The sequence below is a fragment of the Vidua chalybeata genome, chromosome 1, assembly GCF_026979565.1.
Source record: "Vidua chalybeata isolate OUT-0048 chromosome 1, bVidCha1 merged haplotype, whole genome shotgun sequence".
NCBI classification, from domain to species: domain Eukaryota; kingdom Metazoa; phylum Chordata; class Aves; order Passeriformes; family Viduidae; genus Vidua; species Vidua chalybeata.
This window is the reverse complement of record NC_071530.1, coordinates 79,649,703-79,662,215: the sequence shown is the minus strand read 5'-3', so window position 1 is coordinate 79,662,215 and position 12,513 is coordinate 79,649,703. Positions and strand designations below refer to the sequence as shown.

The following is a 12,513-nucleotide window of genomic DNA, read 5'->3' as shown; positions in this document are numbered from 1 at the left end:
AAGTGAAATCTCAGGGGAGCCACTGTCCTAGATTCATAATTTACACTTACACTTTCCTGAGTATCCATATTAGTTTAAATAATTTTAAAAAAAGTAAAACTTGGCAGTAACATACATAAGGCACTTGTATTGACTGCATGTATTTGCATTGGTAAAACTGAAGTTTTGCCAGACAATTTTTTAGGAAACTTGTTCCTTTTTTCATAATAGGACTATAAATATTTTGGACTTGGCAAAGGAACTCATCAAATGAATTAGTGATGATTCTCAAGTGTTGCAGAGACCTGTGACTGAACAGAAAATTCCATGTGATTTAATATCATTCTAAATGGAAAAAGTTTCAGTAACCACTAGAAAAATATAGTATCAGTCCTCTGCAGCAACCCTTAGCTCTTCATAAGCAGCAAACCTCCAAGTTTGCAACAAGTCAATAGGACACGGGTGTTTCCAACACAGGAAGGAATATCTAATGACAATCCCATTTCTTTTCCTCCTAATGGGTTAAGGCTAAGCAGGATTCTGGTGCCTTCACAGAACGTGGCCAGCCCCACCTCGGTGCACAGAACACAGAAGCGCCCAGGACAAGCAGCATCCTGCTCCCGCCAAGAAGCAGCGCCTTTGCCGGGCTCTCCAGAGCTGCCCAGGACTGGGGAAAACAACGCAAAGCCGCACCTTCCCTAGTGGGTCTTGCTGCTCCTCACCTATTTTCAGGGCATTGTACCTGACTGGCCATTTCAGATGCGCAGGTGGAAAAGAAACCTTGTGTCTGTTGCCAGAAATTACAAGTTTACAGCCTTCCTCACCTTGGTGATTTCTGTTCACCAAAACACATCCCCTGGCTTCACTTTTCCCAGAGGAGCTCCACTGCCTCCAGTCCCAAAGAGAGGCACCAGGCACTGCCTGGCACTCAGGGCTTGGACTACAGCATACTGTCTCTTTTGATTTCTGTCTGGGCTGAAATCTCTCATTTGCTAAGGACATTGGTTCTAGGCAGTGCCACAAGCCAATTTCCCTCTGTTGCCAGACAAATCAGTGATTTAGGGACAAGGAATCTACTTATAAACAGCAAGCTATATAAAGCTTACAAGCATGAGAACCTTTACGGGTTAAAGAAATAAGAAATCTGAGAATAACAGAGTAATCACTACAAAAGGCTGACATCTGAAAGTTAATGTGAGGCCAGCTGTATTTTCATAGGATTAGTTAAGCAACACTAACTAGGTGAGGATTTGTTGCATTTTCCACTAGTATCCTATTTGATTTAGGAAATGAAATGACTGAATGAGACTGAGAGACATTAATCTTTGAAAAACTTGTTCATGTGATACATTCTAGAAAGGAGGACAGTAAAATTTAGTCTGTTAGAAAATTTAGTCTGTTCATAGTAACCTATAAATTTTTGTCCTTTTGAGTCTGAAAAACAGGGAAGCAAACACACTACAAACTCCTGGACGGTGTTCCAATTTCATAAACAGGAAATAATTCCCATCTTAAAATTAAAGTTTAAATCCCATATAAAGGAATTTAATTTGGGATTGTACTGAAATATACTTGGGTTTCAGGGGAAAGTAATTAAGTAATTATCTGTATGATCACAGCAATAAGTATCTTAGCCATGCAGGAGAAAGTTTTCATTTTTGATATTCAGGAGACAGACCACATTTATCAAAACAAAATAACGTTAACCAAACAATCTCAACAACATGGCCTAGACAAGAAGAAATTCAGAGAAAAAAAAAATTTTTTTTTTTTTTTTAAGTATTAATCCTGAGTAGTGGACTTCATTGCTAAATTTCTAAGGCAATATAGGGCTTAAGGGAAAAAAAATGAAAAAACAACTTTTTTTTAACTGCTACTGTCTCTATTGCTTTCTTAAAAGTAAACTGTAATTTTATACATAATAAATAAAAATGCTGAAAGCTTTGTTGAAATATATTACTATGGAACATTGGTAGGTTCTTGGGAACTCTCATGTTTCATCTTTACCAAGATTTTTGCTACATGAAAAAAAGCAGTGTGCTCAAGTCTTAGAATTTGTCATTTACTATATTGCTACAAGCATTCTGTCAAGATTAAGATTTATTTTTACTGGGTTTTGGAAGATAAATGATGACATATAAAAGGAAAAAAAAGTAATTTATAAACCACTTTTATATATTTCAATATGTTATATGGTGGTTTTTGACTCTAAAACACACCTGAATCATGTTCTATTTTTCTGAATTATTCATTCCATGCCAGAGAGACAGTAACCACTGCCTGGTTCTTCAGATACTTTGCTTCTAAGTATGTTAACAGACAAGCAAGTAACAACATAAATCTAAAAATTACATGTTTTGATGCTTCATTGACTTTATTTCTGGATCTAAATCCCAACTGCAATAAATTTTAAGAAATATCAAGAAAAATTCTATTTTCTTGAGGATTTCAAGTTGCCTGAATCAGCTTTACTCTCTTTTCCTCCTTGGTCTGAAACGGTATATGGGCTACCAGGCAGTTAGTGTTTTAAAAACTGAGTTGTCCTTCAATTGCATAAAACACTTTTAATTAGAAATTTGTCCCAAAGTAAAATTGCCATATTCTTAAAAGTGTAATATGTTAACTATGTTCCTTAAAAAAATTATTCACTCTTGTATCAACTACCAGAAACATTGCTATTTTAAGTACTGACCTAGAAGTTCATACACAGGAAAAGGAATTTCATAGCAAAAGGCACAAAAATAGGTCCTACAGTAATAAGAGTGAAGTGTTGAAGAAGTAACCAGCAAAACTTTCAATGCATATACAGACATTTAGCTGTTCTACCTCAAGGATAGGACTCCAGGTGAGAACTGATGAGCTCATGAACACCATCCCATTTCTTGAAACTGTTGCTGGAGAAGCATTATCAATATTATGCGGCTCAAAGACTATTTTGCAATTTGGTGCCATAGGTATCCGATCACCGTTTGCTAGTGTTAGAGTCCTGTTGTCATCCAGGACAGAATTAAGATTCTCAATCCAAATAGCATCAACTGGACCATCAAGAACTATCCAGATATGGTCACCTATAATGCAACATAACAGACAAAAAGACGTATGGATGACGTGCTGGTTTCTTTCAAGGACCAGTTTCTTACTTCTGCAAATTTTTAACTAATTCTGAATTAATGCACACAGCTACCATCTCAGCTTTTAATACAATTACCATTTCCATCAATTTCAGTTGGGTATTTCATTTTGTCACCTATTCATAATAATTATCCATTCTTCAGTATATAAAGTGCCATCAGCATAAGTCACCAGTTTTTAATACTCTGAAAATGTTTTATAGATTCAGTCTTCAAGACAGTAATAAATTAGGTTTATTTCAAGTTACATGAAACAACATAAAGAAGATAAGTACAGATATATTTAAACACCATTCATTTGTTTTCAATGAGTTTTATAAATGTAGAGAAATTAAATTAAAGGAAAACTTGAAAAATCACTCTTTCAAATAACATGCACACTGTCATAAGTAAAAGATGTCCATTAGGGAAAGATTCTTGTCATTTGTTCTGTCCCTAAACTTGATCCATCTTCCTTTTAAGTTTTTCCATTGCTTTCCATTTACTAATAGAAAGGTATTTTAAAGCCTGCCTCTGTTTCCTAGGAGGGTCTGGGTGTGTTTTGCTTGCCTCACTTGGGTACAGAGCAACAGACCCTGGCTGGAAAGAGACCCCACCTTGTCTCCTGGCTGCCCACCCCTTAGGGAGCAGACTGCCCCACTGTGCATTGCTAGACATCTCTTTAGCCAGAGACTGTCTTTCTGCCTTCAGAGTCGGTGTTTATTATGAAGGCATAGGTGGCTTGGAGCTTTGCTAGCATTGAACCAAGGAGATATGAAACAGATGATAAACTTTTTATATGAGGGTTTTAATAGCTACAGTTCAGGCATCTCAAGCATGAGATGGTCTGGAGTCTGACTCATAAAGAGATATTACAGAACTCTTACAGTGTAAATCTGAGGAAGTTATATGAGTGTGCTAATATATATTTCATCTTGAAGCAAAAGATAAAAAAATCAATAGTTAATGCTATATTACATTCTCAAGGGTGTTATATTTCTAGATTTGAAACAAGCCTACCAAAATTAAATTGAAAAGGATTTTCTATTTTAAAAGTATCTAGTTCTGAAAACTAAGAATTTTTGTATGAAAATAGTGCAACAAGTGTTAGGATTTTCTTTTATTTTTTCTTCTAAGGCATAATGATAAGATTGCATACTAATTTTCAGACAAAAAAGGAAGAAACCATCTAGCATCAAATTATCAAGGCCACTCATTTAGTTAAAACAGCAGTCTAAGAATATATGTCAGCATAATTTTAGGCAGAAATTGGCAGCCTAAACAGAATTCTCTAATGCCATTTGAGATGGACTATGATATGCAGGGCTAGCTGGTATGACACAACTGATGAGATTTATTTCCTTTTAATATGGCAGCTGGAGAACAGGTAGAAATCCTGACAGCATAAAAATTTTTATAGGACACCACTACTGGGGCAACTGACTTTTACGTTCCACTTTCCTTCCACAGGAGGGCCTAATATACAAAAGAGAGAATTCAGTACATGCAGTGAAGTAGTATTTCTTAGTCTACACTGTTTGAACACAAAGCATTTAGAATAAAGACTGTAAAAGGGACAGAAGTTCTTCTAGCAATTTTCCAATGATTCCATGTAAGAAAAAAAAAGATCTGTTACTGTGCTTTATAAAGTTTTCCTGAAGCTTTTTCTTTTCTGAGTTTTTTTTCTTGTTTTATTTTGAATGGAAGCCTTTTTCATTATACCTGTATTGGGTCTGGCTGAGCTGGAGTTCCTTTCCCCATAGCAGCCCTAAACAGTGCTGTGCTCTGCATTGGTGGCTGAAAAGGTGTTGATAACACACCTTGTTTTAGGTTTTGGGTTTTGGGTTTTGGGTACTGCTGAGCAGCAGTGGCACAGCATCAGGTCTATCTCTCAGTATTCCCCACATCAAGGGGCTGGGCGTGAGCAAGGTCCTGGGAGGGGATGACACCAGGTCAGTTGACCCAAAATATCCGAAGGGATATTCCATGCCATATGACATCTGCTCAGATATAAAAGCTAAGGAAAGGAGGAGGGTGGAGTTTCTGTTGTTTACAATGTTTGCTTTCTGGAGCAATCTCTATGAGTGCTGAAGCCCTGCTTCCTGGGAAGTGGCTGAAATTCGCTTGCTGATGGGAAGCTGAGAACAATAATTTTTTTTCTCTTTGCTTGTGCTTATGCAAATTTTTTGCTTTTACTTTAGTAAACTGCCTTATCTCAATCTATGAGTTGTTTCCCATTTACTTTCTCTCCCCTACCCAGCTGGGCAAAGGAGTTGTAGTGCAACTTCGTGGGCAGCTGGAGTCCAGACAAGGTCAACCCACCACAATACCTTTCTTTGCTCTTAAAGTTTTTCTCCAGAGCGCTGAAAATATTCCATCTGTCCAATCATTTGTTGCCACATCAAGGCGTCCAAACATTTGTGGAGCAGTTATAGCTTTAGGATTCATTCTCATTTCACGATGTGGCTGTCCACAATCTATGAAGGCAGACCATCAGTTAGTTTTTAAATTTCTTTTCAGCAGTAAGACAACTTAGACAAACTCAAACTCATCACACCAAAATATATGCTTTAATATGTATTCATGATTATAAGAACATGTGTATTTACTTGAAAAACTTCTCTTGCTATACAAAAATTAATTGGAGACATCAAAAAAAAGTAAAATGAAGTTCTGAAACTTTTGACTATTCAATTCACATTTCATAGCTTCATTGGGAACAGAAAAGCAGCAAGATGAAATTTATTCAAGGTTTGTTTAATATTTTGAAGGCTTATCAAACAGTAGAGCTTTAAAACATTCGGTTTGGATGCACATTTTTAAAACGCAATGAATAAATACCAGACAGATGATTGATCATTTTCCCATTCTGTGCACTTGCTTACGTCTTAGAATAGGTAAAATATACAATATTGGCATATTCTTGTGAATTCTCTTAGACAGACAAATTCTATCTAGGCATACCATGACCACATAACCTTTATTTTTTATCTTGTTAGCAACAGCTTAAAAACTACTGTGTTGGACATCTTTAAAAAACCCGATATTAAAATGTAACCAGGAGCCAGAAGTAAGATATTGAAAAAAAGAGCTGATAAAATCACTTATTTTAAAATAACATTTTTATAATCAGATTTTGCTAACATGTAAGACAGAAGCCTGATGGATCAGTTTAACATTTCATGAGGTTGTGTGAGAAGATCAGCTTTGAAAAAAGTAGCGAGGTGATTTTATCTTGGTAGTAGTTCACATCTCAGTGCTAGAAAAAAAGATAGGAAAACTGTGCATTGCAACTTTGTTCTTTCTGGCTTTTTTCCTAAATCGAACAGTCATTTCCACTGCAATGTAGAGCTGACAGTGTTTCTTAAGCACAGCACATTACTGCATGTATGAGACTTGCTGAACTATTTTTGAACTATTTTTTACAGAAATTATTCACTTCTGGAAAATTATATAAGCATCCTGTAAAATGGGATAACACAAGCTTACCTCAAAAGAGATGTTTTTCTCCCCAAGCTATGACCTTTTATTTTAATAAGATCAAGCAGATATTCTTCAACTAATATTTTTGTTTAGAAATACAGATGACAAGAAAACTACACATAGTCTTCAAGCCTTCAGCCAGGACACAAAATTAATACCCTTAAAGACTTTTTCACTGTGTAAACCAGAAATTTATGGTTATAAAACCAGTTCTTTTATATTGCAAAGACCCTGTCTTATGCATTGTGTTCAAAAAGACATAAATACTTCTGATTAGCAAAAGGTTCCAGTATTTCCTCAGCAAAACCCAGGAGATGCTTTAATCACTTGTCTGTGCTGCCTGCCTAGACTGTATTCCTCTTTCTTAATCCATCTAGAATAAGAAGTTCTGATAAAAGTATGATAATATGAAAAAAGACATGAAACATGCGGTTTTGAATGTCAGATATTTTTAAGCTACTGAAATAATTAGTATCTCAACATACAAACTCATTCTTCCAGTATTATATTCTCAGAGTGAAGCAATTGTTTTCTGAGAAGAAACAATGGGGCTTAAAGTTTACAGTGTAACAGTTCAGTAACAGTTTACAATATAAAGTACTAACATACCTGTCATTGCTTTCATTAAGATGTGGATGCAAGTAGTTTTTCCTGCACCACTAGGTCCTAGTGTCATCAATCCATGCCTTACTCTCTGGGTTTCAAAAAGCTGGATAACTTTCAGTTTCCAAGGAGGATGACAAACAAGGCCAGATTCCTCCACCTAAAAGGCAGTGACAGGAAACCAAATTACTATGATTTTAGAGCACAAAATATATTTTGATGCCTTTAGATATAGATAGATAAATACATAGACAGATAGATAGATATAGATATATCATCAACAGATTACTATACTCTTTGTAAAGGCTTTGTGTATATAAAAAAAAAACCTTTTGGAAAAAGGAGATATATTTGGCATTCAAATATGCATTCAGAAAAATAAGGTAAACCAGCCTCTATGTATGTTATAATCTATCTATTGATATACTTATAATATATCTATAATATATATGTACACATTATATTCTTAAGTTGGCCCTACTGAAGTATTATAAACACCTAATGGGAAATTAAATAGAAGAGATGTAATTTTAGGTAAATCTTTTCTCAAATTAATATTCTAATTGTCAGGACTTTAGATAAATATTAAATCCTGGATCACATAAGGCAAGCTCATATACATGCATTTTTCAGATTGGACCCCAGTAACCATGACTCAAGAAAACCACAGGACACTATAATCCAAATTTAGTGACCTCCTGAAGAATAAGCTTAGTAATACTATGCAGGTGGTAAAGATTTATGGAAAAGCTTAAATAGTAAAATATAATATTGCCAGCTAGATAGACTCCACAGCAAGAATTTTCTTAGATGTCATTTCATGACAGTTATACCAGAGCACCACAAATCATGAGAAACATCACCTGTTTGTCAATGGCTGCTTCAAGTTCAGAATAGCCTGCTTTATCAAGCTGGATATCTGGAAACAGATCTTCAATTAAACTCAGAAATAAGGGTTCATCTTCATCAATCTAGTGAAAATCAGGGAAAAAAAATCCACACAGATTAAAACCTATTCTATTTATTTTATCAACTTTAGAAGGAACAATCCCTAAGTCCTGAAGACCTAAAGAAATGCTTGAGAACATAAGGAACCACCTATAAAAATCCTCTAGGCGCTAAACATTAGAAGGACACAGCAGAAAGAGATCACATTATGCTTCTATTTGTCAAAATAAACCACTAACATGCAGACTGAATTTCTTATAGTAGATTTTAGCAATAGCATTTAGAAAATTGTTTCTTTTATTTGGTGTAAAAAAAAAATTATGTATCACAGAAACAGAAGAGGGTTGTTAGCTATTTAGACAGGTGAAATGCTACTCATTACTACAAATAGTAGATTCTTTAGAGTGACTAAATACTTAAGCACAAAGTTTCTAAAGAAGTTTCTGCATAGACATTTATTTTGTTACTGTCTTCTAAAGGTAGCAGGGAAAATATGTAAAAAAATAATTCTAAACAGTTCAAGGTTAAACCCAGATAGAAACTCAAACAACAGAAAGCTCACTCCCTCCTCAGTCCCACACAGGGTACTATGAGAAATTCGTCTCCATCCCAGCCAAAATGTTCCACTCAGAGAATGAAACATTTCCAAGCTAGCTTCTGTATGTATAAAGGTCACATACAATCTTCTAGTGATCACATAGCTCCAAAGTGCAGTTTAAATTATTTATCAGGTCCTCAGAACTTACTAGTTTAGACAGGTTCATATCTCTCAGAACACGCATGACGATGGTAGATTCAGTATCTGTGGGATTTGCTCTTTTTGCTGCTCCCAGTGTACGCAGCACAGACAATATATTTCGCAAGCCGAAATCATAATGCACCTAGAAGGTATGTGAAGTTTGGGAAGATTTTCCCCAAGTTAATAGGGATGAAACAGTTCTTATTGGTATTTAAGACATGGATGGATATGTAGGAGAGGTGGTACATGTATTTCAACTGCCTCCAAACATCTATCAGCTATTTTTTGGCTGTATGACTATGGGCTACTTCACTGTCCAAATCTGCTACCATCTATTAAAATCTAAGGTGTGACAGAAAAAAAAAAAAAACTTAATCATAAGTAATTGAATCAAGACAGGGTTCCCAAGGACTATTGAGAAATACTTTATCAGTATTATTTTGAATTCTCTGTGGCCCTTGGGCACCGAGAAATATCTGTACAAGTACAGGCAGCACAAACCAAATGCCTCTTAACCCACTCTGTAAGACCAACAAAGGCTACAATAAAGCCTTTATTTGTCTCAGCCATCACCATTCATTAAAGCTAAATCTTAATAATAAGCAGTGTTCTGCATGAAAGCCCCATCCTTGCACCGACAACCTGCAGCAGGAGTTAATCTTCCAGGATAGCAGAAGGCTGCATTACTAAAGTGCAAGTGTGTCTCAGCTTACTTAGTGAGCATGAACCTTTCCTTATTCTTCACATGAATATTTTGTGACTTCACAGATAGTTTTTGCCTAAAATAATCAGGTTGCACCATATGAAAATAATCACCTGCTTTGACAGCTGTTCTTCACACAGCTTGTACAGTGTAAAGAATTTCCTTGCCAACACAACATTAGCAATGAAACCACAACTAGCCAATTTGACACGAATTATGATCTGACGATCAGGAACCATCATAGCCACTGAACGGAAATTGATCTTCAAGTTTTCAGGAAGTTCTTGCCGCCCAGCATATCCTGGATTCTGGAAAGGAAAAACAGATGTTGAAGTTGACAGTACCTTGTACAAACAGAAGAATTAGCAAAGGAATATGCCATCTTGGTTGGTAAAAATAATTTGTTGGCTTTCAGCCACATGTTAAAATTAATTCTCATGCAGACTTACCACCATATCTCTACAGAATTTTTGCCTCTTTTATAGCAATGAGATATGAAAAATGTTCCACCTAAGCATTTCAAATCTGAGTTTGTCTTTTAGGTCCTATTTTTACTAGCTACTCCTACCTATATCTCTATAGCAATTTTTCTGTAATTGTAGCAAAAAGCATACTTTTGGAGCCAGAATTTGGCATGTAGAAGGAATCTGAAATTGAGATAACTTGTATTTATGGTGCTGCCTGCATTTGTTAGTTGCATGTGCTTGACATTATCGAAACAAGACCCTGTAAACTGCATTTGCAGCAATGCTCAATGTTCTCAAATTATCAGTGAGTTGGTTCTAAGAACTGAATGACATAAGAGTTAGCAAATACCAAGTTAGACTCGATTATTGTACAATCATCACTGGTATATTAGAAACTTACTGAATACCTACCATAGTAAGAAAGATGCCAAATTCTGGGTTCATTTCTACATTGTCTCCATCAGTAAAAATAAACCTTTTTTTACGTTTCTTCTTACATGTCAACACAATTGCTATTTGCTGTGCAGCTACTGATAGCACTGGTAAATCAATACGATTGAATTCATCAAAGCAACCCCAGGACCCAGATTGAGCAAGACCTTCAAAGAGAAAAGCAACGAAGCATACAATCATTTTTTTGGTGCAATTCACAAGCCAAAAATTAGGTTAATCTATCTCAGGGGTGGAGGGGGGGGGGAAGAGTTTATTTTTGAGAAAGTGTTTATTTTTGGGAAAGGAACAAAAAGACAAAAAGAAGAATTTTAATTTCTTTTCAAGTAAGAAAATACAAATTCACAAAGTCCTTAAGATTTTCTAGGATACGATGTTCTTTGATTTCTTCTCTTTTTCTTATATCTTGAATGTTTTCCTGTTCCTCTTTACCTCCCAAGAAAAATTCCTGCTGTAATTCTATGAAAATGTGACAGGTTGTCAACAGCTTATTGCACATATTAAAAGGAACAATACAGTTGCATAAAAAAGCTGGAAATCAGTCTATGCTGGAACTGTATTTTTCCTTGGATTTTTGGGGGAAAACAAAACAAAACCATAGATACAGTCACTTGCAACAATAGAATAGTCAAGAACCTCCCTTTGGTCTCTAATTTGACATCTGCCATGACTGACAGGTATAAACTTCAGATGCCTAAAAAATGTCATCTGCAACTAATTTCAGTGAGCTCTGCCAATTGTTTTTAACATATCTAGAACTACCCATGCATTTCCTTCTACTGAAAGAAACTTCAATGTTTGAATTAGACAAAATACAGAAATTAAAATTCAGCGTGTCCCACCAGTTCAGTTCCAAATAAATTTCATAGCATTTTCTCTTCATAGCAGCAATTCTCCTTGTGACTTTAAGTCATTTTAAGTGACTTTATCTATCCTTTCATAAACTGTGTCATGTTTTCATAGCATTTCTATTTACTGAAGACAGTGTTGCATTTCTATTTACTGAAGACAGTGTTGCAACTGTATTTTATACATATAAAAAGGTATTAATTACTTGCATTTATTAAAAAGCTGAAACCATCTGCCAGTTATGTCTCAACCTTGTTTCACGGAGATGTCCTCTTATTTGAAACTTTCACATAGTTCATAAAATCATATCTCAGGACATAAAGGACTGACTTATAAAGGACTCATGAGGATCAACAAGTAGAATTCCTGACTCCACAAAGGTGTATCTAAAAGTTAAACCGAATATATAAGATGTCTAAGCACCATTTGGACACTAACAGGCTTGAGACCCCAGAGACTTCTTTGGAGACTTTGTTCCAGTGCTTGACCACACTCTCCGTGAATACCTAGCTTGAATTTCACCCCATGCAGCTTCAAGCCATTCCCCCATATCCTATTATCAGACACCAGAGAGATCAGCACCTCCATCTCCCCTCCCACTCATGAGGAAGTTATAAACAGCAATGAGGGTACCCCTCAGCCTCTCAAAGCAAAATACAGTATATTCATCTGTTCCTCTTAAGTCGTCCTCTAGTTCTTTCACCATCTTTTTTGCTGTAATTTGGATACAATCCAGTATTTTTATATGTTGTTGTATTGTTGACTCCAGAACTGCAGAGTACTTAAGATGAGGCCACTCCAAAGCTGAGTAGAGTGGAACAACCACTTTCTCTACCCAGTTAGTTATCCTGTGCTTTGTGCACCTCAGAAAACAATTGACTGTTTGGCCAACAGCTTACCTTTGGTCCATATCTTACCTTTGAAGATCCTCCCAAGTCCTCGGAAATCCATCTGGTCTGAACAGTTGAAGACCACTACATATTTTCCAAGGCACCGCCCCATATCTTTCACAGTTTCAGTTTTTCCAGTTCCTGCAGGTCCCACAGGTGCTCCACCCATGTTCATGCCCAAAGCTTGAGCCAAAGTGATGTAACATCTAAAAGGCAGCAATCAATCAGGCTGCAGCAGACAGATTTCTGTAAAGTGCTAGAGGAACTTACACAAGGTCTGATTTAAGGAGAA

General features: G+C 35.9%; 1 protein-coding gene across 1 annotated transcript in view; it reads right to left on the bottom strand.

Moving 5' to 3' along the window:
• Positions 1–12,513, bottom strand: part of DNAH5 (dynein axonemal heavy chain 5) — a 120,644-nt gene that overhangs the window by 56,288 nt on the left and 51,843 nt on the right. Inside the window, exons 36-43 of the mRNA XM_053942412.1 lie at positions 12,249–12,427; positions 10,444–10,631; positions 9,679–9,873; positions 8,870–9,004; positions 8,039–8,146; positions 7,182–7,335; positions 5,420–5,566; positions 2,806–3,047 (exon numbers count right to left, since the gene is read on the bottom strand). Coding sequence (XP_053798387.1) covers positions 2,806–3,047; positions 5,420–5,566; positions 7,182–7,335; positions 8,039–8,146; positions 8,870–9,004; positions 9,679–9,873; positions 10,444–10,631; positions 12,249–12,427 — 1,348 coding nt within the window. The remainder of the gene's footprint in view (positions 1–2,805; positions 3,048–5,419; positions 5,567–7,181; positions 7,336–8,038; positions 8,147–8,869; positions 9,005–9,678; positions 9,874–10,443; positions 10,632–12,248; positions 12,428–12,513) is intronic.